The sequence below is a fragment of the Lepus europaeus genome, chromosome 17 (genome assembly GCF_033115175.1).
Source record: "Lepus europaeus isolate LE1 chromosome 17, mLepTim1.pri, whole genome shotgun sequence".
Taxonomy (NCBI): Eukaryota; Metazoa; Chordata; class Mammalia; order Lagomorpha; family Leporidae; genus Lepus; species Lepus europaeus.
Genome location: NC_084843.1, coordinates 27,373,723 through 27,398,845, shown reverse-complemented (window position 1 = coordinate 27,398,845; position 25,123 = coordinate 27,373,723). Strand labels below are relative to the sequence as shown.

General features: G+C 45.0%; 1 protein-coding gene across 4 annotated transcripts in view; it reads right to left on the bottom strand.

Moving 5' to 3' along the window:
- ARMH3 (armadillo like helical domain containing 3) overlaps window positions 1-25,123 on the bottom strand; it is a 215,393-nt gene that overhangs the window by 135,073 nt on the left and 55,197 nt on the right. For all 4 annotated transcript variants that reach the window (XM_062214560.1, XM_062214559.1, XM_062214561.1 and 1 more), the window contains 6 exons: window positions 24,588-24,681; window positions 20,502-20,603; window positions 18,298-18,356; window positions 16,002-16,067; window positions 12,536-12,605; window positions 10,041-10,101 (listed from right to left, as the gene is read on the bottom strand). In XM_062214560.1, the coding sequence (XP_062070544.1) occupies window positions 10,041-10,101; window positions 12,536-12,605; window positions 16,002-16,067; window positions 18,298-18,356; window positions 20,502-20,603; window positions 24,588-24,681 (452 nt within the window). The remainder of the gene's footprint in view (window positions 1-10,040; window positions 10,102-12,535; window positions 12,606-16,001; window positions 16,068-18,297; window positions 18,357-20,501; window positions 20,604-24,587; window positions 24,682-25,123) is intronic.

The following is a 25,123-nucleotide window of genomic DNA, read 5'->3' as shown; positions in this document are numbered from 1 at the left end:
ATTTCAAAAAACATTGACTGTATAATAACTAAATGCTACTGCTTAAGTCTTATTATAACTGAACTGTAAAGTTCCTAGAAAACTGAACCCAGAAACCTATAGTTTCAAGCAAATCAAAGAGGCTCTGCCTCTTGAAACTGCTCTGACACGAAAGAATGATGCAGAGGGGGCAAAAATAGAAGAGACAAAATAAGCAAGCCAAAAGGAAGTTGGGAAAAGTGGCTTTGCTGCTTTTGATTTATGTAACTTTTCTAGTACACCCTAATTGCAATCCAGCTGAAGGACAGCTTCAAGTAAAGAACACTTTCTGAGTTGGAACTGAGACTGGGGATCTAAGGTTGTTTTTTTGTTTGTTTGTTTGTTTGACAGGCAGAGTGGACAGTGAGAGAGAGAGACAGAGAGAAAGGTCTTCCTTTGCCGTTGGTTCACCCTCCAATGGCCGCCGCGGTAGCGCGCTGCGGCCGGCGCACTGCGCTGATCCGATGGCAGGAGCCAGGTACTTATCCTGGTCTCCCATGGGGTGCAGGGCCCAAGTACTTGGGCCTTCCTCCACTGCACTCCCTGGCCACAGCAGAGAGCTGGCCTGGAAGAGGGGCAACCGGGACAGAATCCGACGTCCCGACTGGGACTAGAACCTGGTGTGCCGGCTCCGCAAGGCGGACGATTAGCCTGTTGAGCCACGGCGCCGGCCGGATCTAAGGTTTTAATCTGAGATACAGTATCCTGAGACCCTACTAACTTAACAGACACTATATTTATCTATCAGTGTCATGGAATCAGGTAAAATTAGAGTAGTTATTTTCTTGGGCCTCATAGCAGAGGAGAACAGAGGGCAGAAAAAAACACTATTAAACCTCCCTCTGTAGGGTCAAAGCCAAAGGCACCAACCAATGGAATTCAAATACCTAAAGGGGGGTGCAGCAGGGGGTTGGTACAGTGGTTAAGATCTAAGATGTGGGGCCAGCACCAAGGCTCACTTGGCTAATCTTCCGCCTGCGGCACTGGCATCCCATATGGGTGCCGGGTTCTAGTCCAAGTTGCTCCTCTTCCAGTCCAGCTCTCTCCTGTGGCCTGGGAGGGCAGTGAAGGATGGCTCAAGTGCTTGGGCCCCTGCACCCGCATGGGAGACCAGGAAGAAGCACCTGGCTCCTGGCTTCAGATAGGCGCAGCACCAGCCATAGTGGCCATTTAGGGAGTGCACCAACAGAAGGAAGACCTTTCTGTCTCTCTCTCTCACAGTCTAACTCCATCTGTCAAATAAGTTTAAAAATATATATATATATATATGTAAGATGCTTTTTGGGACACCTGCATCCCATCTGGGAGTGCCTGGGTTTGAATCCCAACTCCACTCCTAATTCCAGCTTCCTGCTAACACGCACTCTGGAGAGGTGGCAGGTCAAGCAGCTGAGCCACTGCCACACCTGTGGGAGACCTGGGTTCAGTTCCCAGTTCCCAGGCGTTTGGGGAGTCAATCAGCAGATGGGAGGTCTCAGGCTCTCTCTCTGCCTCTCTAATAATAAATTTTTCAAAAAATTAAGTGCCTAACAGCACATTAAAGACATAAATGAGTGGTATATTTAAGTTAAAGTCCTAAAAGTTACTCTTCTCTGGAAGATTCAAGAATAGTGCCAATAATAAACTTGCACTGCTACCTTATTAGCCTAATCTACTTGCCCCATTATTCACATCTGTGTTCTCCCTCTAAGCTCTAAATGGTCTTGCAGGAGCCTCAGACTGGATTTAATGAGAAGGCTATGTAAACAGACCCTTCATAAGAGACTTCAAAATCTCCAGCAGTGATATTAAAAATATTTTACAAAACAGAAATATAAAATAATATAAAAATCATTACATACTTTAAAAAAAAAAAACAAACAAACAATTCCCCAGGTCGGCGCTATGGTGTAGTGGGCTTTAACCTTCATCTGCGGCACCAGCATCCCATTGTGAGGAACTAGTTCAAGTCCCGGCTGCTCCTCTTCACACCCAGCTCTCTGCTTATGAGTTAAGAAAGAAATGGAAGATGGCCCAAGTGCTTGGGCTCTTGCACCCACATGGGAGACCTGGAAGAAGTTCCTGGCTCCTTGTTTTGGATCGGATCAGATCCAGGCACTGCAGCCATATGGGGAGTGAACCAGCGGATTCTCTCTGTCTTACCCTTTCTCCATCTGTAACTCTACTTCTCAAATAAATGAAATCTTTTTTAAAAATTAAACAATTCCCTTTCATTGTCTAAATGAAATAATCTGTATTAAAACTGCTTACATAGTGCTATAAACTTCAGTGTAAATCATTCTGATAGTTTCCAAATGATCTAATTGAAGTGATATCCTGTTTGACACACCTGTCACTAAACAGTGCCCTTGGCTGAGCCACAATTTGCCTTAGTAAACTATAAACTTTTCTATCAACTTCCCCATGAATTGATAGTCATTAGGTCCCTGTTGCTAAAAGCTTCGCTGCAGCCAGCAGAGGTGGCCAGATGCTGCCCATGCATTACCACCCATGTCTGCTACATTCCTGGATGCCACATGCACATCTCATGCAGCCCGGTTCTGCAGAGGCTCTGTGTAGTTCAATTCCTGGTGGCAACAGCATCCCACCAACACTTAGCCACTCCAGAGCGCTGGTGATTTACTACCTACGTTCTCAGTCCCTGCTGCCACCCCTTTCTGGTTCACTCAAAAGCTATCTGTATCCACTCCAGCATCGCTCCTAAGTTACTCTGTTGCTGTCTCCTCAGTCACTCAACAGATGAGACCATTACCTTTGTGAATTCACTAACTTATACTATCTACAAAGCTGAATGAAAAACTTTTTATTTATTTTAAATATTTATTTATTTGAAAGTCAGAGTTACAGAATGAAAGGGAGTGATAGAGAGAGATCTTCCACCTGCTGATTCACTCCCCAGATGGCCGCAATGCCCAGGGCTGGTCAAGGCCAAGGCCAGGAGCCAGGTGCCAGGAGCTTCTTCTGGGTCTCTCACATGGGTACAGGGGCCCAAGCACTTGGGCCATCTTGTGCTGCTTTTCCCAGGCCATTATCAGAAAGCTGGATCCAAAGTGGAAGACATGAACCAGCACTCATATGGGATGCTGGCATTCCAAGAGGAGGCTTTTACCTGCTATGCCACAATGCCACCCCCTGAATGGAAATTTTAACAACTGTTATTGCCTTAAAAATATATACAGGAGCTGGCAATGTGGCACAGGGGTTTAAGCCACTGCTTGCAGCATCGGCATTCTCTATCAGAGTGCAGGTTCAAGTCCCAGCTGCTCTGCCCCTGACCCAGCTCCCTGCTAATACACCTGGAAAGGCAGCAGATGATGTCACTGCGATTCAAAGGAGTTCTTGGCTCCTGGCTTTGGCTTGGCCCAGTCCTAGCTGTTGCAGGCACTTGGGGAGTGAACCAGCAGATGGAGATCTGTCTTTCTGTGTCTCTCTGTCCCTCTGCCTTTCAAATACACCTTTTGTATTTGTGTGAGGCAGACATCTGGCACAGAGATTAAGTCATCATTTGGGAGGCCGGCACCCCACACTGGATTGCCTGGTTTGAGTTACAGCTCCTCTGCTTCTGATCCAGCTTCCTACTAACACACACCATGGAAGGCAGCAGATGATGCTTCAAGTACTTGGGTCCCTGCCACCCATGTGGTAGATCTGAATAGAGATCCAGGCTCCTGGCTTAAGCCTGGCCTAGCCTGGGTTGTGGCAAGCATTCAAGGAGTAAACCAGTGGACGGAAGATCTCTCTTGTCTGTTTCTCTGCCTTTCAAATAAAAAATGAAAATATACATTTATTTTATATATGTAACATATAAAAATATATGCATGAAGAATGATTCCAAATTTGCTGCTTTGGGAGGTAGGGACAGAGTTTCTCTTATGCCCATGTGGTTTCCTATTTTAACACAAGATGCTTCCATTTTCTCCTGAAATCTTCTTACAGGGCCCACTGAAGTCTATACCTTTCTTCTGGTGACTGGTTTGGGAATATCTAACTTAAGAAAAGTCCAAGTTTTCCATGTAAGAGTAACAATAGAGTTTATTCTCCCCATTCTCAAATCCTGTGGCAGCAGCCAAGGTGGAAACAAGAATCAAGGAGTTAAGAACAGACACTGTGATGCAGCAGGTTAACACAGCACTTGGACACCTGTATCCCAATTGGATTGTTGGTTTCAGTCTCAGCTGCTCCATTTCCAATCCAGCTTCTTGCTAATGTGCCTGAGAAGGCAGTGGATAATGACCCTTATTAGGTTCCTGCCACTCACACAGTAGACTTGGATGGAGATCCTGGCTCCTGGCTTCAACTTGGCCAGCCCCAGTTGTACACACATTTGGGGACAGAACCAGTGTTTGGTTGGAAGATCTCCCTGTCTCTGCTTGTTTGTCTCTCTCTTCTTCTCTCTCTCACTTTAACTCCTCAAATTGCTGCAACAGCAAGGACTGGACCAGGCTGAAGCCAGGAGCCAGGAACTACTTCCTGGTCTCCCATGTGGGTGGCAGGGACCCAAATAGTTAGGCCATCATCTGCTACTTTCCCAAACTCATTAGCAAGGAGATGGATCAGAAACAGAGAAGCTGGGACTTGAACTGGCACTCCAATATGGGATGCCTGCAGCTTAGCCTGCTGCACCAGAATGCCAGCCACTAAATAAACCTCTATAAAAAAAAAAGCATCAAGGAGTACAATCAGAAGTGGAAATTAATTAGCTGGGTTTTCCTACCTCTTACTACTCTAGGCAAGACTTTTCCTTCTCGCTCTCTCTCTGTCTTTTGTATGAAAATTTTCTCCCATCATTGCTTTACCTACAGTATTCATACACAGATATGAAATTGTTTCATTTCTGCCCTAGATTCTGGCTTTGACTATTAAGTTTTCCATACTCCCTATTCTTTCATATTTTATCAGTAGGTTTATAAACTTATCTGAAATGGTAAAAATTCGTTTTGCTTTCAATTTCTCATTCTGCTGTAAGCTGCTGAAAAGCTGTACATAATGAGAAGTGAGAGCAGCAATCTGGCCTGATGCCCAGTTGGGAGCAGCTAAGTTCACCTAAAAAGGACTTGATGCTCCAAATACTTGGGGGATGGGGGAAGAAAGGGAGTTGGCAGTGGGGGAAGGGAGATCTGGAAATATGCCCACAGGTAGTAATAAAGAAAGCAAATTCAGCCTAAGGCTGGGACCTTCTGCCCAGCCTCTGTCAACTTGATGGCTCATTATCTTCTCTATCTTCCCTGACCTCAGGACATTCAGTTAGGAAGCAGCAGGAAGAAAAAGCACCTAAGAAAGCAAGGCAAGAGACCAGCATTGTGGTGCAGAGGGTTAAGCTGCTGCCCACAATGCCAGCATCCTACATGGGGTACCAGTTCAAGTACCAGCTGCTACACAATTCAGCTCCCAGCTAATGTGCCAGGGAAAGAAGCAGAAAATGGCCCAAGTCCTTGGGCCCCTGCACCCCTGTGGAGACCTGGATGGAGTTCTAGGCCTGGGTTTTGGCCTGGCCCAGCCCAGCTCCTGTCATTGCAGCCATTTCTGAAGTGAACCAGTGGATGGAAGATCTCTGTGTCTCTCTTCTCTGTAACTATGCCTTTCAAAAAAAAAGCAATACAAAAACTCTTTTTGAGTGAACCAGTGGATTGGGAGATCTTCCTCTCCCCCGCCTCTCTCTCTCTCTGCCTCTCCTCTGTAACTCTGCTTGTCAATTAAAACAAATAAAACTTTAGGGGTCAGCGTTGTGGCATGGCATCCCATATGGGCACAGGTCTGAAACCTGGCTGCTCCACTGACAATCCAGTTCGGGAAAGTAGCAGAAGATAGCTCAAGTGCTTGGGCCCCAGCACCCACATCGGAGACCCAGAAGAAAGTCCTAGCTTCCAGCTTCAGTCTGGCCCAGCCCTGGTTGTTGCAGCCATTTGGGGAGTGAACCAGTAGATGGAAAATCTGTTTCTTCCTCTCTTTCTGTAACTCTGGCTTTCAAATAAATAAATAAATCTTAGGAAGAAAGAAGGGAGGGAGGGAGGGAGGGAGGAAATCAGGCAGGCAGTACAAAATCTCTTTTGAGGGTAATGTTAGAAACTAAGGGAAGCTGAGGATTAGAACCTATAGCACAGGCCAGTTTTACTGGCTGGTAATGTGAGGGCTTGGGCAGGCAGATCTGTACATGTAACTCTACAGTATGAACATACAATCTTAGAACCTTAGCCCCATCTTCAGCTGCTTCTCATCATATGCTTAATTTCAGGCCACCTTTTTTCCTACTCTCTTACTCCTCTCCATGCACACTACACTCTAACCATCCTGAATTCTTTCTTCGCTCCAAATACACCACACTTTCAACCTTTTAAGGCCCTGCACATACGTGTCCCTACCTCACATCCTCCTAGTGTTTCTTCACAACTCAGGTCAAAAGTAACCTTCTCTGTTATCTTCTCTGATGCCCCAGTAAGTATAATCACTCTATACAAAGCTTTCCTTTGTCACTTACAGCCTCTGAGTCAGAGACACATGACTGAATTTGGTTATGCAACTTACCAGCTGTTCAACTGTGGTATCAGCCTGCAAAATGGCCTCCAGGGGCTGGTGCTGTGGCACAGAGGGTTAAGCTGCCGCCTGCAGCACCAGCATCCCATAGGAGCACCGGTTACAGTCTGGGAAAGCAGCAAAAGATGGCTCAAGTGCCTGGACCCCTGCACCCACGTTAGGAGACCCAGATGAAGCTCCTGATTACTGGCTTTGGCCTGACCCAGCCCCAGCCATTGCAACCATTTGGGGACTGAACCAGTGAATGGATGACTTTCTCTTTCTCTCTCTCTCTCTCTCTCTCTCTCTCTGTAACTTTGCTTTTCAAATAAATAAATATTTAAAAAACAAAACAAAAAAGATGGCCTTCAATAATCTCTAGCTTCTAGTAGCCGTATTCTCTGTCTTACTATGTTTTATATTGCTGTAACTTAACGCCACAGACTGAATAATTCCTAAAGAAGAGAAATCAGTTTCTCACAGTTCTGGATGCTGAAAAATCCACTGTCAAGGTGACAGCATCTGATGAGGGCCTTCTTGCTGCATCATCCCATGGTGGAAGGCAGAAGGTTGCAGACAAGGATGAGAGGGGAAGAGCAGGGAGAGAACAAAAGGGAGAGTGGAGGGAAGGAACTTGCACGACCTGGATTCAGCCTCTAGTTCTTTTAGAACAGGCATTAATTCAGTCATGAGGGCAGACAGAGTCTTCATGGCCAGTAAGCCCAGCTCCCTTCACTGCTGCACTGGGAATTAGGTTTCCAACACAGGGGCCGGCATTGCGGTGCAGGACTTGAGACACAGCTTGTGATGCCACCCCCTCGGACTGGAGGGCCAGTTCTAGTCTTGGCTCCTCCACTGCTGATCCAGCTTCCTGCCAATGTGCCTGGGAAGGCAGTGAAATATGGCCCGAGCACTTGGGCCCCTGCCACTCATGTGGGAGACCAGGACAGAGTTCCTGGCTTCTGGCTTCAGCCTGGCCCAGATTTGGCTGTTCTGCCATTTGGGGAGTAAATAAGCATACAGAGGATCTCACCCTGTCTCTCCTCTCTGTTGCTCTTTCAAATAAATAAACCTTTTCTAAAAAAAAAGTTTCCAACACATATGTTTTGGGGGACATATTCAAGCCACAGAACCCCCTGTACAGTACGTTTCCACACATCAGAGTCAGTCTGTGTGACTGTTAACAGAAATGATCTATCACCAGGGATCAGGTTATAACGGATGCAGTGGCTTCCATCTTGGGCTCTCATGTTCCTTCTCTCTCTTAGATGACTTGTTTTGGGGAAAGCCAGCTACCACGCTGAGCAACCCTATGGAGAGTCCAGGAGGCAAAAAACACAGGCTTGACAATAACCATTAAGTGAGCCTAAAGCAGACTGTCCAGCCCCAGCAGAACCTCCGATGCCTGCATCCCCAGTTAACATTTTGGTTGCAGCCTTCTCAGAGACCCTATGCCAAAACTATCCAGCTAAGCTTCTCTTGGATTCCTGATCCACAGAAGTGAGATGGTAAGCATTCCTTTGAAACCACTAGGTTCTGGGACAGCCTGTTACACAACAACAGATAACTAATATACCTGGGAAGGGACGGTAACAGCCCTGGATTTATAGTAAGAAAAGCTGGGTTCACGTCTAGGCAATGAATCTTACTAACAGAACATGCTTGGGCAAAGCATTTCATTTCCTGAGCTTTAGTTCCTCATTTTAGAGAAAACTGAGTGGGACAACAGCAACATACTACAAAGTAAACAACATACCCTGAAACTGGAACAAAGGTAACCACACCAGAAATACAGTCCAAAACAAATACAAATCTGATCCCTAAAGTACTGAGGTTGAGAGACTCTGTCTAAAATAAGCAGAAAATTCACCTAGTGAGTGTTATTATGAGCAACTTTTCATGGTCTTTGAATTACGGATCAGACTTATTTATAGCATCCCAAAATTATGGGAAAATATAAAGTGTAACTTTCTTACATTATATACATTTTTCAGATCTACAAGCAATCTAAAAAGCTGGAGTCTACTCTTTTTACAGTGAAATCCTTTATACCTCCCAAGGTTCCAGGCCTGGCACTGGAATGAGGCTCACTGCACTGTACTTGCTGTGTACCAAATTTCTCTCTTACCCAAACCAATGTGGTCAGACTCAGTTCAGATATTTTTTAAGGAATAAATATATACATACTTGGGATCACACTAATGTGGCACAGCCGTTCTCAGATATTAACTATAATAATACAAAAGAGGCAAAGGAGAAAGAAAATCTGAAGGCTTACATTGTGTGGCAATATGATGACTTTCAGCTGCCTGCAGCTGGCCACACTGTAAAGAATTGTAAGGAGGGGCAGAACTGTGGCGTAGCTGGTAAAACCGCCACCTGCAGCGCCGGCACCCAATATGGGCACCAGTTTGAGTCTCAGCTGCTCCTCTTCCAATCCAGCTCTCTGCTATGGCCTGGGAAAGCAGTAGAAGATGGCCCAAGTCTTGGGCCCCTGCACCTGCATGGGAGGCCCAGAAGATCCTCCTGGTTGATCAGCGCAGCTCTGGCCGGCCATTGCAGCCATCTGGGTAGTGAACCAGCGGATGGAAGACCTCTCTCTCTCTCTGCCTCTCTGTAACTCCAACTTTCAAATAAATAAATAAAATCATAAAAAGAAAAAAGAATTGTGAGGAACAGTCCGACATCCTGAGCAGGCAGGTCTTTCCCAGCCAAGCCACTGGAGACATAATCTGCCTAGCTACCAGGGCTCCAGCAAGGCTGTCGAGACAATACTGAGTGAGAATGGAGAGAAAAAAGCTCCATCTCTCTGACTTGCTCCTGCCTTCTAACTACTACTGACTGTTGTGACGCCACAGTCCAGAGACAAATGAGTGGTCATTGCACCTCTTCAGATTACAGCAGCCCCCAACAACACTTCAGCCCAGCTCCTCGTGAGTGTGCCAAAACAGTGACAGGAATGTGTGTTGAATCCAAAGTGCAGTTTGTACTGTTTCCCGCTCTGAAAAGATGGACAAATCCAGGCCAAAAAATGTACCCTGATACTGCTCCACACAAAATGTGTTTTTCTTAATGTAAAGTATATATAAGCTATAAAGCTTCTATCACTTGATTCTTTTCTTGTTGTTGTTGTTAAAGATTTATTTATTTATTTGAAAGTCAGAGTTACACAGAGAAAGGAGAGGCAGAGAGAGAGAGAGGTCTTCCAACCACTGGTTTACTCCCCAGTCGGCCACAATGGCCGGAGCTGCGATGATCCAAAGGCAGGAGCCAGGAGTTTTTTCCATGTCTCCCATATAGGTGCAGGGGTCTAAGGACTTGGGCCATCTTCTACTGATTTCCCAGGCCATAGCAGAGAGCCTGATGGGAAGTGGAACAACTGGGACTCAAACCAGAGCCCATATGGGATGCCAGTGCTTCAGACCAGGGTGTTAACCCACTGTACCACAGCGCCGGCCCCACTTGATTCATTAAAATAGATATGCACTCATAAAGCAAATCACAGGACTTACACATAGAGATCCATAGGAAACTCCTTCATCATGTGTGTTACAATAAACTCCACCATCAGGTCTGAAAGGAGAAAGAAAAATTAGATCAATTAGAAGATTTACTGCTTGCTTTTGAGTTGGAAAAAAAGCTTCTGAATATACCCTCACTCTTGCTGAATGTCATCCTCTAACTACATCAGTACTCTCATTCACTTAAAATTTACTTTATATAAGGTTCTTCTTACACCACCTGCCACTTGTAACAAGAAAATTAGTTCACTCCCTTATTTCCAAAAGGATACCTACATTCTAGACAAGGAAGAGTTCATTGTGTAGATGTTTCATACCATGGCACTAGCACAAAATGCCAGAGGGAAATCATATTCTGACACTGGAGCAACGAGGCAAGCAGAGAAGAAATTATAGATCACATCTGTGTAATCAGAGCTCAGCCCTAAATCTATCTCAGCCTGCCTCATCTCACTGTCCTGCTCAGTTTGACAGATACTGAAGGAAATGGTCTGTGGGGGCTTGAGTCAATAGAAGCTTATTATACAGTCTTGATTACTGTTTCTAAAACCAAGTAGATTTAGAAACTGGGGATAAGTATTCAAGTTAAAAAGGATTAAAAGTTCAGTTAGTTCCCCTGACAAAAATGCAGAATTCTGGGAAGACAAAATTACCCACGATACAGCCCCATACCAGGCAGTTCTATCAGCCTTCACCCACCTTAATTTACTCAGAGTGAGGAGCAGCTGTTTATCTATCTATCTATCTATCTATCTATCTATCTATCTATCTATTAGCTAAGATGCCCATGTTCCACATCTTAATATCTGGAATCTATACCTGGATCTGGCTCCTGACTCCAGCTTCCTGTTAATGTAGACCCTAGGAGACAACACTGATGGTTCATATAATTGGGTCCCTGTCCACATACATGGGAGACTGAATGAGTACCCAGCTCCCAGTTAAAGCAGGCATTTGGTGAGTAAGCCAGAGGGTGGGAACTCTTTGTCTCTTTGCCTCTCAAATAAATAAATGCAATTTTTTTTTTATTTGACAGGCAGAGTTAGACAGTGAGAGAGAGACAGAGAGAAAGAAAGAAAGGTCTTCCTTCTGTTGGTTCACCCCCCAAATGGCTGCCACAGCCATCACGCTGCGCCTATCCGAAGCCAGGATCCAGGTGCTTCCTCCTGGTCTCCCATGCGGGTGCAGGCACCCAAGCACTTGGGGCCATCCTCCACTGCCTTCCTGGGCCACAGCAGAGAGCCGGACTTGAAGAGGAGCAACTGGGACTAGAACCCAGTGCCCATGTGGGATGCCAGCACCGCAGGTGGAGGATTAACCAAGTGAGCCATGGCACCGGCCCCAAACACAAATTTTTTTAATAATTTACTCTGAGGAAGCTGGCGCCACGGCTCACTAGGCTAATCCTCCGCCTTGCGGCGCCGGCACACCGGGTTCTACTCCCGGTCGGGGCACCAATCCTGTCCAGGTTGCCCCTCTTCCAGGCCAGCTCTCTGCTGTGGCCAGGGAGTGCAGTGGAGGATGGCCCAAGTCCTTGGGCCCTGCACCCCATGGGAGACCAGGAGAAGCACCCGGTTCCTGCCATAGGATCGGCACGGTGCACCGGCTGCAGCATGCCTACCGCGGCGGCCATTGGAGGGTGAACCAATGGCAAAAAGGAAGACCTTTCTCTCTGTCTCCCTCTACTGTCCACTCTGCCTGTCAAAAATTTTAAAAAATAAATAAATTAATTAATTAAATAAATTATTTACTCTGAGGAAGTTCTATATGTCTGAACTCAGAACTTCAAGCCCCTGGCCAACTGACACAGCAATCTGGATGAAGAAAGGAAGAATTTGAAATCTTGAACAACAGTAAGATATTTTACAAATTTAAATCATGTTTCAAGTTTACACATAGCCTCCTGCCTCTCCTTGGAAAAATTTTTCCGTTGAATGAGAACACTCTCTTTTACTGAGCATAATATTCATTAACAGTATTTTACCAAATGCAATAATAAACATGGTTTTTGTTTGTTTGTTTGTTTTTGACAGGCAGAGTGGACAGTGAGAGACAGAGACAGAGAGAAAGGTCTTCCTTTGCCGTTGGTTCACCCTCCAATGGCCGCTGCGGCTGGCGTGCTACTGCCAGCACACTGCACTGATCCGAAGGCAGGAGCCAGGTGCTTCTCCTGGTCTCCCATAGGGTGCAGGGCCCAAGCACTTGGGCCATCCTCCACTGCACTCCCTGGCCACAGCAGAGAGCTGGCCTGGAAGAGGGGCAACCGGGACAGAATCCGGCGCCCCAACCGGGACTAGAACCCGGTGTGCCGGCGCTGCTAGGCGGAGGATTAGCCTGTTGAGCCACGGCACCAGCCTAACATGGTTTCTATGGCCAGGAAAGAAACATGACTAGCAACTTCTCTGAGGAAATAACACACTTCTCCTAACCACAAGCTCCTATTACTGCCCTGAAAAAAAATGCCAATCTCAATGCTACTCACTCACCCAGTACTGCACAGACTAGAGGACGGCAGGGAAGGTTCTTATCTGCTGCCTTCTTCCTGTGTCTCATAGGCTTCACACACATACAAAACAGAAGAAGGAAGGAAGTTAGCAGCCACCTGAAGTGAGATCCACTGGCTCATCATCATATTTCTCAAGCAAATACAATCACCACTAGAGAGATGTGACCTTCTCGTTCTCTTTTTCTAGCAGAAGGGTAGGATAGAGACAGGGCAGGGAGGACTTGTAAATGCTTCTCAGTTGTCAATGCAGCCCTGTGACAAAAATACAACTCATAGCAAGACAACGGTCCCAAAGGGCACTGGGGCATACAATAGGAAAGCCACTGTTTTCACTTTGATTTCATCTGTATTGTACAAGGGGGCATTACTGGCAACAGAAAAGGTACTTTCTGGTATTTTCGTTTGATAGTAAAGTAATAAAAGAAGAGGCTGCAACCATAGCAGTCACAAAAAGTGAAAGTAAGTTTCAAATCTATATCTCAAAATAAATAAATCAATATGTCATAATATCTTTTAACACTTGCAAGCTTCAGGAATTCTCTGATCCTACATGTTCTATTTCCCCACTTCTCAGATGAGTAAATCAAAGCAACATCTAATTTCAGTCAATCAAAAATATTAATACATTTTGAGAATAAGAGGCTTAGATTCATCTCCTTATTGAAATGTGTGTGTTTTCTTTTTAATTTGAAAGGCAGAGAGACAAAGAGAGTGGGACAGAAATAATGAGAGAGATTTTCTATTTGCTGGTTCACTTCCCAAATGCCCACAATAGCTGCAGCTGGGACAGGTCAAAGCCAGGAACCCAGGGGCTGGCATTATGGTGTAGAAGATAAAGCTGCCACCTGCAAAGCTGGGATCTCATATGGGCCCTGGTTCATGCCTCGTCTGCTCCACTTTTGATCCAGCTCCCTGCTAAAGGTCTGAGAAAAGCAGCAGAGGATGGCCCAAGTGTCTGGACCCCTGCCATCCACATGGGAGACCTGGATGAAAGTCCTGGCTCCTGGTTTCAGCCTGGCCCAGCACTAACTGTTGCTAACATCTGGGGAGTGAACCAGTAGTTGGAAAACTCTCTCTCTCTCCCTCTCTCTCTGTAACTCTTTCAAAATAAAGACATAAATGTTTTTTTAAAAAGCCAAGAACCCAGAACACCCTCTGGGTCTCCCACATAGGTGGCAGGGACCCAAGTACTTGAGCCATCTATCACCTGCTGCCTCCTAGGGTACACATTAGCAAAAAGCTGGAATCAGCAGTGGAGTCAGGAACTTGAACCCAGGCACTCCCATATAGAATGTAGGTGTCCCAAGTGGTACCTTAACCTCTGTGCCACAACACCCACTCTGAAATCTATATTATCAATGGGTAGGTGTTTCGCCTTGCTGTTAAGACACCCACATCTCATATTGGAAAATTTCGGTTCAATACCCACCTCCTGCTATTGACTCCAGCTTCCTCATATTGCCAGGGAAGCAGCAGTGATGCCTCAAGTAACTGGGTTCCTGCCACCTATGTGGAAGCCTCGATAGTGTTCCTGGCTCCTAGTTTTGGCCTAGCCTAGTCCTAGCTGTTGCAGGCATTTGGAGAGTGAACCAGCAGATGGGAGATCTGTCTGTATGTATGTCTCCATCTCTCTCTGTCTCTAATACTTTATCTGGCTCTCAAATTCTTTAAAAAGAGAAAACAAATCTATGTTACTGATATATTCCAATATTATTGCCATGGGCACATGCTTATGGATTTTTCTATGCTGTTTTTTTTTTTTTGTTGTTGTTGTTTTGACAGGCAGAGTGGACAGTGAGAGAGAGAGACAGAGAAAAAGGTCTTCCTTTGCCGTTGGTTCACCCTCCAATGGCCGCTGCGGCTGGCGTGCTACTGCCGGCACACCGCGCAGATCCGAAGGCAGGAGCCAGGTGCTTCTCCTGGTCTCCCATGCGGGTGCAGGGCCCAAGGACTTGGGCCATCCTCCACTGCCTTCCCGGGCCATAGCAGAGAGCTGGCCTGGAAGAGGGGCAACAGGGATAGAATCCGGCACCCCAACCGGGACTAGAACCCGGTGTGCCGGTGCCACAAGGTGGAGGATTAGCCTGTTAAGCCACGGCGCCGGCCTCTATGCTGTTTTAAGATATAGCTCATGGGGGCCAGTGCTGTGGCGCAGTGGGTTAACACCCAGGCCCTAAGTGCTGGCATCCGATATGGGCACCAGTTCTGGTCCCTGCTGTTCCACTTCCGATCCAGCTCTCTGCTATGGCCTGGGAAAGCAGTGGAAGATGGCCCAAATCCTTGGGTCCCTGCACCTGCCTGGGAGACCTGGAAGAAGCTCCTGGTCCCTGGCTTCATATTGGCACAGCTCCAGCCATTGCGGCCAATTGGGGAGTGAACCATCGGATGGAAGACCTCTCCCTCTCTCTGCCTCTCCTCTCTCTGTGTAACTCTTTCAAATAAATAAATAAATCTTAAATATATATATATATGTATGTATATATATATATATATGTGTATATGTGTATATATATATATATATATATATATATATAGCTCATGGGGCCAGCGTTGTGTCACAGCAGGTTAAAGCCCCAGACTGCAGCACCACCATCCCATATGGGTGCAGGTTCAAGTCCCGGTTGCTCCTGGGAAAGCAATGGATGATGGCCCAAATGTTTGGGCCACTGCACCCACATGGGAGACCCAAAAGAAGCTTCTGGCTCCGGGCCTCGTATCAGCTCAGCTCCAACACTTGCAGCCACAAGGGGAGTGAACCAGCAGGTAGAAAATCTCTCTCTCGGCTGGCGCCACGGCTCACTTGGCTAATCCTCCACCTGTGGCGCCAGCACCCCGGGTTCTAGTCCCGGCTGGGGCGTCAGATTCTGTCCCGGTTGCTCCTCTTCCAGTCCAGCTCTCTGCTGTAGCCTGGGAAGGCAATGGAGGATGGCCCAAGTCCTTTGGCCCTGCACCCGCATGGGAGACCAGGAGGAAGCACCTGGCTCCTAGCTTTGGATCGGCGCAGCACGCTGGCTGTAACAGCCATTTGGGGGGTGAACCAACGGAAAAGGAAGACCTTTCTCTCTGTTTCTCTCTCTCTCACTGTCTAACTCTGCCTGTCAAAAAAAAAAAAAAAAAAAGAAAAAAGAAAACCTCTCTCTCTCTTTCTCTCTCTCTACCTCTCTCTCTAACTCTTTCAAATAAATGAAATAAACCATTTTTTTTTAAATGGATACTGCTAGGTTTAAAGCTTCTAAAAAATATCCAAACCCCAAAAAAAAGATATAGCTCATGACACACACAAAAATACCAACAACAAGCGCATGTCTTTTGAACACCAGTAATCCAAGAGTTCTTTGGCACAATTTTCCACTCACATTTCTTCTAGTAAATCAATTTCATCCCAATCCTACCAACACACAAAAAATTTTCTTGAAGAAAAACCAAGAAGCAAAAGATATACCTACCATTCTGTGCAAGTTTACTCGAAAATTCATGTTGTCATCATGCAAAAATGCATTGGCATACTGATCCTAACAAAATCATAGAGAAAAAAGAGTGAGAGCTATATTTAAGAAACTCAATTTGTAATCATGCTTCCTACAAATCCTTGGACTTTAAGAACTACTTTCACGTAACAGTTGGAAAACTAATGGGATAAGCTCTTGCCTTTATGTCAAACCCTACTTAAGACCTGAGACTTAGGCCGGCGCCTCGGCTCAACAGGCTAATCCTCCACCTGTGGTGCCGGCACACCGGGTTCTAGTCCCGGTCGGGGCGCTGGATTCTGTCCCGGTTGCCCTTCTTCCAGGCCAGCTCTCTGCTGTGGCCAGGGAGTGCAGTGGAGGATGGCCCAAGTGCTTGGGCCCTGCACCCCATGGGAGACCAGGAGAAGCACCTGGCTCCTGCCTTTGGATCAGCGCGGTGCGCCAGTCGCAGCGCGCCAGCCACGGTGGCCATTGGAGGGTGAACCAACGGCAAAAGGAAGACCTTTCTCTCTGTCTCTCTCTCTCACTGTCCACTCTGCCTGTCAAAAAAAAAAAAAAAAAAGACCTGAGACTTGACTTGGATATAATTTCCCAGTGTGTCTCTAACTGGTCAAAAAGCTCTAGGCAAATTAAAAACAGCAAGAATGAAGACACAAGGACTTGAGGCAAATGCTGAGAGGAATCTGTTTTCCTATTTCCTCTTCCTTCCCATCTGCCCAAGGAGCCAGCTCTGTTTGTAACAGCTTGGAGGTTTTCAAAAGGGCTACGGGACGCACGTGCAGGCTCCCCCTGAGGTTCCAAGAGTAAAGGAAAGGTCTGTGCACTGCTGGAAATGTGCTCAGCAGAGAAGGAAAAGCGGCTACACAGGCGGTGTGAAAGCAGGCAAGACCCTGTCTATCCTTGGTTTTGGTAAGACAGACAGAAAATCAAAAACCTCTCACCATGAATTGGTAATAATATCCCTTGGCCCTTTCCCAATGCCTTTTCTGAAGATTTGACATGCCTACAGACTCCAATTACCAAGAACTGCTACAATTTGTGAAAAATAGCTCCTTTAAAGATTTTCTTAGAAAGATTTTTTAAAGCAATTATACCAGGCCCACTGGTAATAAGCAGCTCTTCTATAACCAGTTACCCCTAAGCTCTTACAAAGGAAGTCACCTACCCACAGAGAACATGAAAAGGGAAAGACTATGAAAGATCTGTACTCCACGTGGACCACCTTTGCTACTTTTCTTGAGAGGAAAGGAGAGTAAGGAACAGTGGAGGGTGAAGCTATAAATTTCATTCTATGGCCGGCGCCGCAGCTCACTAGGCTAATCCTCCGCCTTGCGGCGCCGGCACACCGGGTTCTAGTCCCGGTCGGAGCACCGGATTCTGTCCCGGTTGCCCTTCTTCCAGGCCAGCTCTCTGCTGTGGCCAGGGAGTGCAGTGGAGGATGGCCCAAGTACTTGGGCCCCGCACCCCGTGGGAGACCAGGAGAAGCACCTGGCTCCTGCCTTCGGATCAGCGCGGTGCGCCGGCCGCAGCGCGCCAGCTGCGGCGGCCATTAGAGGGTGAACCAACGTTAAAGGAAGACCTTTCTCTCTCTGTCTCTCTCTCTCACTGTCCACTCTGCCTGTCAAAAATTTAAAAAAAAAAAAAAAAAAAAAATTCGTTCTAAACTAACTCAGGTTCTCCCATATTGTGTGTCATCAGGCTCCACGCTGAGGTCAGTGAGGTCAAGCCTAATTAATCCAAGCAAGAGTACCTCCTTACAAAGCCCAAGCACCTCCTTCCCCTCTCAGCTCTTGTTATTCACCAAACTGCAACCAGCCAGCTTTCCCCAACACCTTTTTACCCACAGGAAACCTGAGCTCCATTTTTGTTTTGTTAAATGGGCAAAATACGCAATATGAGCAGCTTCAAAGGGACATTTTTGTTAAAAGGTATTAAGTCTCTGGTCTAAAACTCTTAAGAGCCAGAATCTTCCAACTCTCGATTACAGCAGTTATCGTCTCACAATTCTTTATTAATTCATTCATTTAATGCTAATAGTGTCTCTACTTCAAGCCAGACACTGAAAACACAGCGATGAAGGAAAACAGTGTCCCAGCTGTCAGAGCTGACATTCCAGTGGGCAGACAGACAAGACAAAGTAGCAAGATTTTCTCTCCCAAGTTTTAAGATCCTAAAAGTCAGAAGATAAGAACTACATTGGGAAGGTTGTGGGAAGACAGGAAGAGACAGCACTTTGTAAGAGATTAACTAATACCAGAAGGCTGACGAGACCTACCTCTGCAATACATGTAAGGATAATCAGACAGAGTTTCCCACTGTGCAGCCTGTGTTCATCTGAAACGAAAAAATTAACTCTTGTCTGTACATCATCCAGACCACGTTTCAGTAAGGAATGAAGCTAGATCATGAAAAGGAACACTCATACTCTCCCCACAAAATTCACAAATGGAAATTACCATAGTGCTACTAGAGTAATTCCTGCACCCTTCCCAGACAAAAGAATTCCCCTGGAAGACTTTCTTCTTAAATCTCCAGGTAGTCTGTTAAATAGCTAACCACTTTCCTGAAAGCCACTTCACAACATAATGGTTCCCAATTTCATGGTCCAATTTAGAGCCATGCCCTTTGCTTCTGAACTGTCAAGATCATTTCATTTCCTACCCCTCATCCACCAGTTATAAGCACCACCATCTATACCACCTATCACAATATCTAGAAAAGTTTTGTGACTGTTCATAGCAAACTGACAAAGAAATTAACTAGAGACCACATAAGGTCTAGCTTACCTTCTTGCACTGAACATATTACTTATGACCAAGAAGACCATGAACTCTTGATCATTTTTCATCTTGCCAAAATTGTTCACTCAGCAAACATTTACTTAGCACCTAACTCTGTGGCAGGCACTATTCAAGGCATTAGAGACACAGCATTGAACTAAACATAAGAAGCTGGGGCCGGCACCGTGGCGCACTAGGTTGGTCCTCTGCCTGTGGCGCCAGCATCCCATATGGGCATCGGTTCTAGTCCCGATTGCTCTTCTCTGTAACTGCCTTTCAAATAAATACATAAATCTTTATAAAAAAAAAAATGCAATGCCAACATCCCATATTGGAGCACCAATTCAAATCTAAGCTCTTCTGCTTCAAATCCAGCTTCCTGCTAATGTGCCTGCAAAGGCAGTCGAAGATGGCCCAAGTCCTGGAGTCCTTTCCACCCCTGTGGGAGACCCAGATGGAGTTCCTGGATCCTGGTTTAGCCTGTTCTAGCCCAAGCTATTGCAGTCATTTAGAGAGTGAACCAGCAAATGGAAGAATTCTCTCTCCTTCCTTCACTCTGCCTTTCAACCCAAAGCCAGGAGCCAGGAACTAAGTCTAGGTCTCCCATATGGGTGGCAGGAACCCACATACTTGAGCTGTTATCTGCTGCCTCCCAGACGCATTAGCAGAGAGCTAGATCTGAGATGCGAAATGGCTGGAACTCAAACCAGATACTCTGACACAGGAAGCATGCAACCCAAGCAGCAGCTTAACAGCTGCACCACACTGTCCATCCCCGAGGGAATCTTAAAACTAGGATATATTTCATTTTCATGAAATACCTAGAATAGTCAAATCCATAGAGACAGAATGTAAAATGGTGATTGCCAGAGAATGGGAGGAAACAGAACGAGGTATAAGCGTTTAACAGATCCACTGTTTTGTGAGATGAGTTCTGGAGATGAATGGTAGTGAATGTATGGTAAATGTTATATATACACTACAATAATAAATAAAAATTGCAAACACTCACATAAATCTAGCATAAATAAAAAGACAAAATTGGGACATGTAGTGGACAGAATTTGCTAAGTGTCCTAACAATCCTTTCTCACTCCTAGCCCAACTAGTCTACTGTCTTCGCAACAATTAAAAGGCCATAGTAAAATCATAAACAGAGGAAGACCAAAATCAAACAGGAAAAAAAATTCAAACTTTCCTAATACCCACTCCTCTCCCACTGGCTTCTAAACACAGCCACTGACACGTCCACGTTAAGTGTTAAGGAACACTGTGTCCCTCTGAATCTCACCTCCTCCTACTGTGTGCTGTACAACAGGCCTAATTCTCACCACAAGCTGATGCTTTCAGTTCTTATTCTTATTCTCAAGAGGGAATTCCCTGAAGCATGCTAATCCCCCCTACTTCCCACACAGAAGTGTCTGCATCTACTTACCAAGATATGCTAAGACTTGCAGGTTTTGGAGAGACCAATTTTTTTCCTGTTCTATTTTTGAGCACTCCCCTCCAGCTTCAGGTTTTCCCAACACCACCTAATTGCCTTCTAGCAGTGTGAATTTCCTGCTTTCCAGCAATCAAGACCATCACCCTGCACAGGGAGGTTCATCTTGTAAAAGCTTCAAAATATGAATGCAACTCTTTGATTCTTACTTCATGCCATACTTCCCACTTCCTGAGCCCCCAAAGTAGTATTCCTTACCTTTGGTGTCCTGCATGACAATGGAGCTATACTTTAGGAAGGTTATCAGCAGATTACTGGTCTGTACATCTGCATCCAGTGGGAGTTCCACGGAGCTTATAACTGTAATAGAACAGATAAAGTGCACTTAGACTATAACATGTGCTATCCAACACTTCTACCCACATAGCCCATTTACCAGTAGGCACAAAAATGACTACATAAGCTTTTTCCACAACGGAGGGAGGATCAAGTGCTTATCATAAAACTTTTCTTCCTAGTCCTCTAGAGCTTTCCTAATCCCAAAATTGAGCCCAGTGACCTTCTCTCCCATTTAGAGCCAGTCTCTAGGAACATGGCTTTGCTCCCAACATCCTAGGAGAGGTTATATTGATTCCAGTTCTATCCCCAAGGAAACCAAAAGAGGTCAGGACCTTTTCAAAGGCACTGTGATATCTACTTAGAGGAAAGATCTGTGTTGAATATAAATGAGACTTGCTTTGATGAGTCTCTTACTTAAAATAAATGAAAATTCCTTCCTAATAAGGAGAAATCGTGCTCAAGTTTTGGGAACAAGCCTTTAAGCAGAAAGGATCCAAGATGGAGGGAGAAAAAGTTAAGGGAGAACTATGTTCAAATTCTACCCATAGACCCTACTCCCTAAGAGGGAACTGGGAAAGGAATATACACTGATAATAAGTAGACAACATTGAATGGGATAGGCTTGGAACTAAGTTTTACATATCCTGCTGCTGCTTCCAAGAGAAATCTCCTTCTCCATTCTCTGAGCTATAGTCCCAACAAACAATGAGAGACCGACCACACCAGGACTAACCCACACAGAACAGTTTTGATACAGACCACCCAGGATCCTAAGACTTCAAATTAGATTTAATTGTCTTATTAAGTGCTTTTACAGTGTCCAAGACATAATGTATAAGCAGGAGGAGGCTCACAATGGCCCAGATAAGCTAGAGAATCTATAGCTTTCTGCTGTACTTTTAGCCATGAAGACTCAGCCGAGTATGGAACGTTACTCATAATATGTATTCACAACCTTAATGGCTCCCTCTACAGTTATTACAATGCATGCAGATAGCACTTATTAACAGTGGGAAATATTTGCATATTTCAGTTCCATAATATACAGCAAGCACAACAAAAAACCTTAAGAAATGAGCGTGCCCAGCCCTTGGCCATGCTCCCACAGTTCAACCCCTAAGAACTAACAAAAAACAAGTATATTTTTATGCTGAAATACTAAAAGGTCTTAATTCATGTTATGGGTTAATGACCTGAGACTGTCATTTCAAACCAGAGCCTACTGTGAAGCTCAGAGTCCACAATCACCCCTTTTCCCAACATAAAGAGGTGTCTAACTGGTAAGTGGGACTTTGTTCCCCACTCACACACAGTGATAACTAGAATACTATCTTATATAATATGCAGAAATATAGAAGCACATGTATTTTTAGTTTACCAGAAAGTCCTCTCATGCCAAGGCTGAATTGTCAAATGTCAAGTCTGATCTGAGAACAAATGCTACAATTAAACTGCTGGCTTTTCAAAACAATGGCTCCAGGACATACCTTTTCATATAACTGGGCTACCAAGCACTACTATAATTAAAAACCAAAAATTAAAAAGAAGGTTATAATACTTAGGACCCCTACAGAAAGTAAATGAGTTAGAAGGGAGGAAAAAGAACAACTAGAACTGAGACAGAATAAAATCCCTCACAAATTAAAATCTCTCATTCCTTGATCTTTGGCTTCACCATTCTTTGCAGCAGCTTTTGTCAAGAAAGACAAGCATTTGAAAGTGGGCTGACTTGATCTTCCCACTAGAAAAAATAAAAGCTCACTGGTCGTAGGTAAGTAAGCACAAATCCTGCTATTGCATAATCAAGTGCGTGGGAGGAAGTGTTCACAATGAACAGTCTGAAAGGCAGTTCTCTGAAGCATCCAGACCCTAACCTCACATGGAACTCTCATATATGTGTGCGTGTGTGTGTATATATGGCTTGTGATATCCATGGTAACCAGGCAGGCTTCATCCTTAAAGAGAAAATACAGTATTTCCACTGGATGATTCAGTGACCTGAATAAACACAGACAAGTAGGCAATCCTCACTACCTGCTCCTTCTCATTAAGATATTTTGGAATTTGGCTTTCAATTCTAAACAGGTCCAATTCACTACCACAAACCTAGTTATCACAGTACACCCCTGCCATGCTTCTGTACTGCCTATACTGCCTAGAAATGCTACTGTCAAGAGATTGTATGAAAACAGAGGGAAAGCAGAACAAAGGAGGTCACCTTACATATAGACAGTAGGCAGACACAAAGAAAGGGTCAAGGTTGGATTTCCTGTTCTTCCCTGTCTACAATGAGGTTAACATCCAAGGTGTAACATCAACTATTAAAATAGGTTATTTTTAGGCAACGGTATTCCATCAAAAACACTCAGCCTACCATAATTGGTTAATTCAGATAGCATGGAATTTCAGGAAGCTAAATTGATAATTTATTTTCTGCTACCTTTTTCTAATATCCTAACCATAAAATTTATAAGGAGGAATTTTTTGTTGCTATTACTGCTTTTAGGGGGCAAAATCTTTTTTTTCCCATATATATACATATTTTATTCAATAGGTCCAAATATATGAAGTTTCCAACATTCAAAATTTACTTGGGTCCTTGGTTCCAGAAAGATAAAGAAGGAACAATGGCCAGGCTAAAAAGGGCTGTGGCCTTTTGCACCCTATTCACTGCACTAACTGCTCTTGTGTGTCCAAGGACAAGGCCATTAAGAAGTTCGTCCTTCAAAACATGGTGGAGGTCATAGCCGTCAGGGACACCTCCAAAGCAGTTGCTTTCAATGCCCATGTGCTGTATGTGACGTTACATTATTATGAGCTGCGCCATTCACAGCAAAGTGGTCAGAAATCCATCTCATGAAGCCTACAAGGGCCAGACACCTCTGCCCTGACTTACACCTGCTGCTGCTAGTGCCCCACGACCTCCACCAAACCCCATGTAGGGAGCATTATCTTTAAGGGCTGAAGAAAAATTATCCTCTGGAAAAAATAAAGTAGAAATTTATGCTTTGGCCGGCGCCGTGGCTCAACAGGCTAATCCTCCGCCTTGCGGCGCCGGCACACCGGGTTCTAGTCCCGGTCGGGGCACCGGTCCTGTCCCGGTTGCCCCTCTTCCAGGCCAGCTCTCTGCTGTGGCCAGGGAGTGCAGTGGAGGATGGCCCAAGTCCTTGGGTCCTGCACCCCATGGGAGACCAGGAGAAGCACCTGGCTCCTGCCATCGGAACAGCGCGGTGCGCCGGCCGCAGCGCGCTACCGCGGCGGCCATTAGAGGGTGAACCAACGGCAAAGGAAGACCTTTCTCTCTGTCTCTCTCTCTCTCTCACTGTCCACTCTGCCTGTCAAAAATAAAAAAAAAATAAAAAATAATAATAATAATAAAATAAAAAAAAGCAAAAAAAAATTTAAAAAAGAAATTTATGCTTTAAAAAATTTTCCTACAAAAATTGCAATTTCATTGAGTTTGACTCGATTCTAGACTTTTTGAAGGCAAGTTACTATGTCACACAAGTTTTTCTTTTGTTTTGTTTTTGGTGCAAAGTTATTGGCACAAGCTATGCAGACAGTAGGTTAAGTGGTTCTCTTTTTTTCTTGCTTTTTTTTTCTTACTACCACCCCCTCCTCCTCTCCCTTCCTTCCTTCTATTTTCTCCTTCCTTCCTTCTGTCTTTCTTTTGTTTTTGAGATAACATACTTTAAATTTACACATTACAGTAAAAAGGCTTAATACTTCACGAGTAAAAAGCAAAAAGAAGGGGGCAAAACCTTAAATACCCACTGAATTCCCAAATATAATCAGAAGAGGAGCAGCAGGGACTAGAACTGGCACCCATATGGGATGCCGGCACCATAGGTAGAGGCTTGGCCCATTATGTCACAGTGCCAGCTTCCAGATATATTTCTTAACTGAAAGAATTAATAACTGTGTTTTTTGTTCAGCATAGCTATGCTCACTCTTACAGATCCACAATCACATCAATCAAGAACACAAAAGAGGTGCTGAGCTCACCATCAGAAGAGGGTGGAGTGGTACCAAGTGGTGTGACTGGGGTTGTTGGAGCAGGACTGACAGGAGTCGTCACCAAGCCCATTTCTGGATGACTCTGAAACAGTTAAGAAAAACAGAAAATCCAGTTCTTCCTAAGTATCCTCTGCATAAAAGCCTTACTAGGATTTCCGGCCCCCAATCAGCTCACTGAGGAGGGTCGTCTTGTGTCTAGGTCCCATCAACATCTGAGAACTAATGATGCTTGCAAACTAACAAGAAGCTCTGTGGCTAGTTTTCTTTAAGCACCTAGGTTTTCATTACATAAATTTTTCTGCAGAGCCATATGAATAAATAATTGGAATAAATAAATCCACGGGATTATTCTACAAAAGGAAGGCATTTACAGTCCTCTGCCAATGTGGGAAGGGACTACTCTCATTAGATTACCTAACATACATCTATAAGCTGTTCTAATGACCAGAACTGACTGTTAGATGTAGGTGAACCAAGGGGATTCTAGGTACTGTGAAAAGAGTTATGGAAATGGCAGCCTTCCT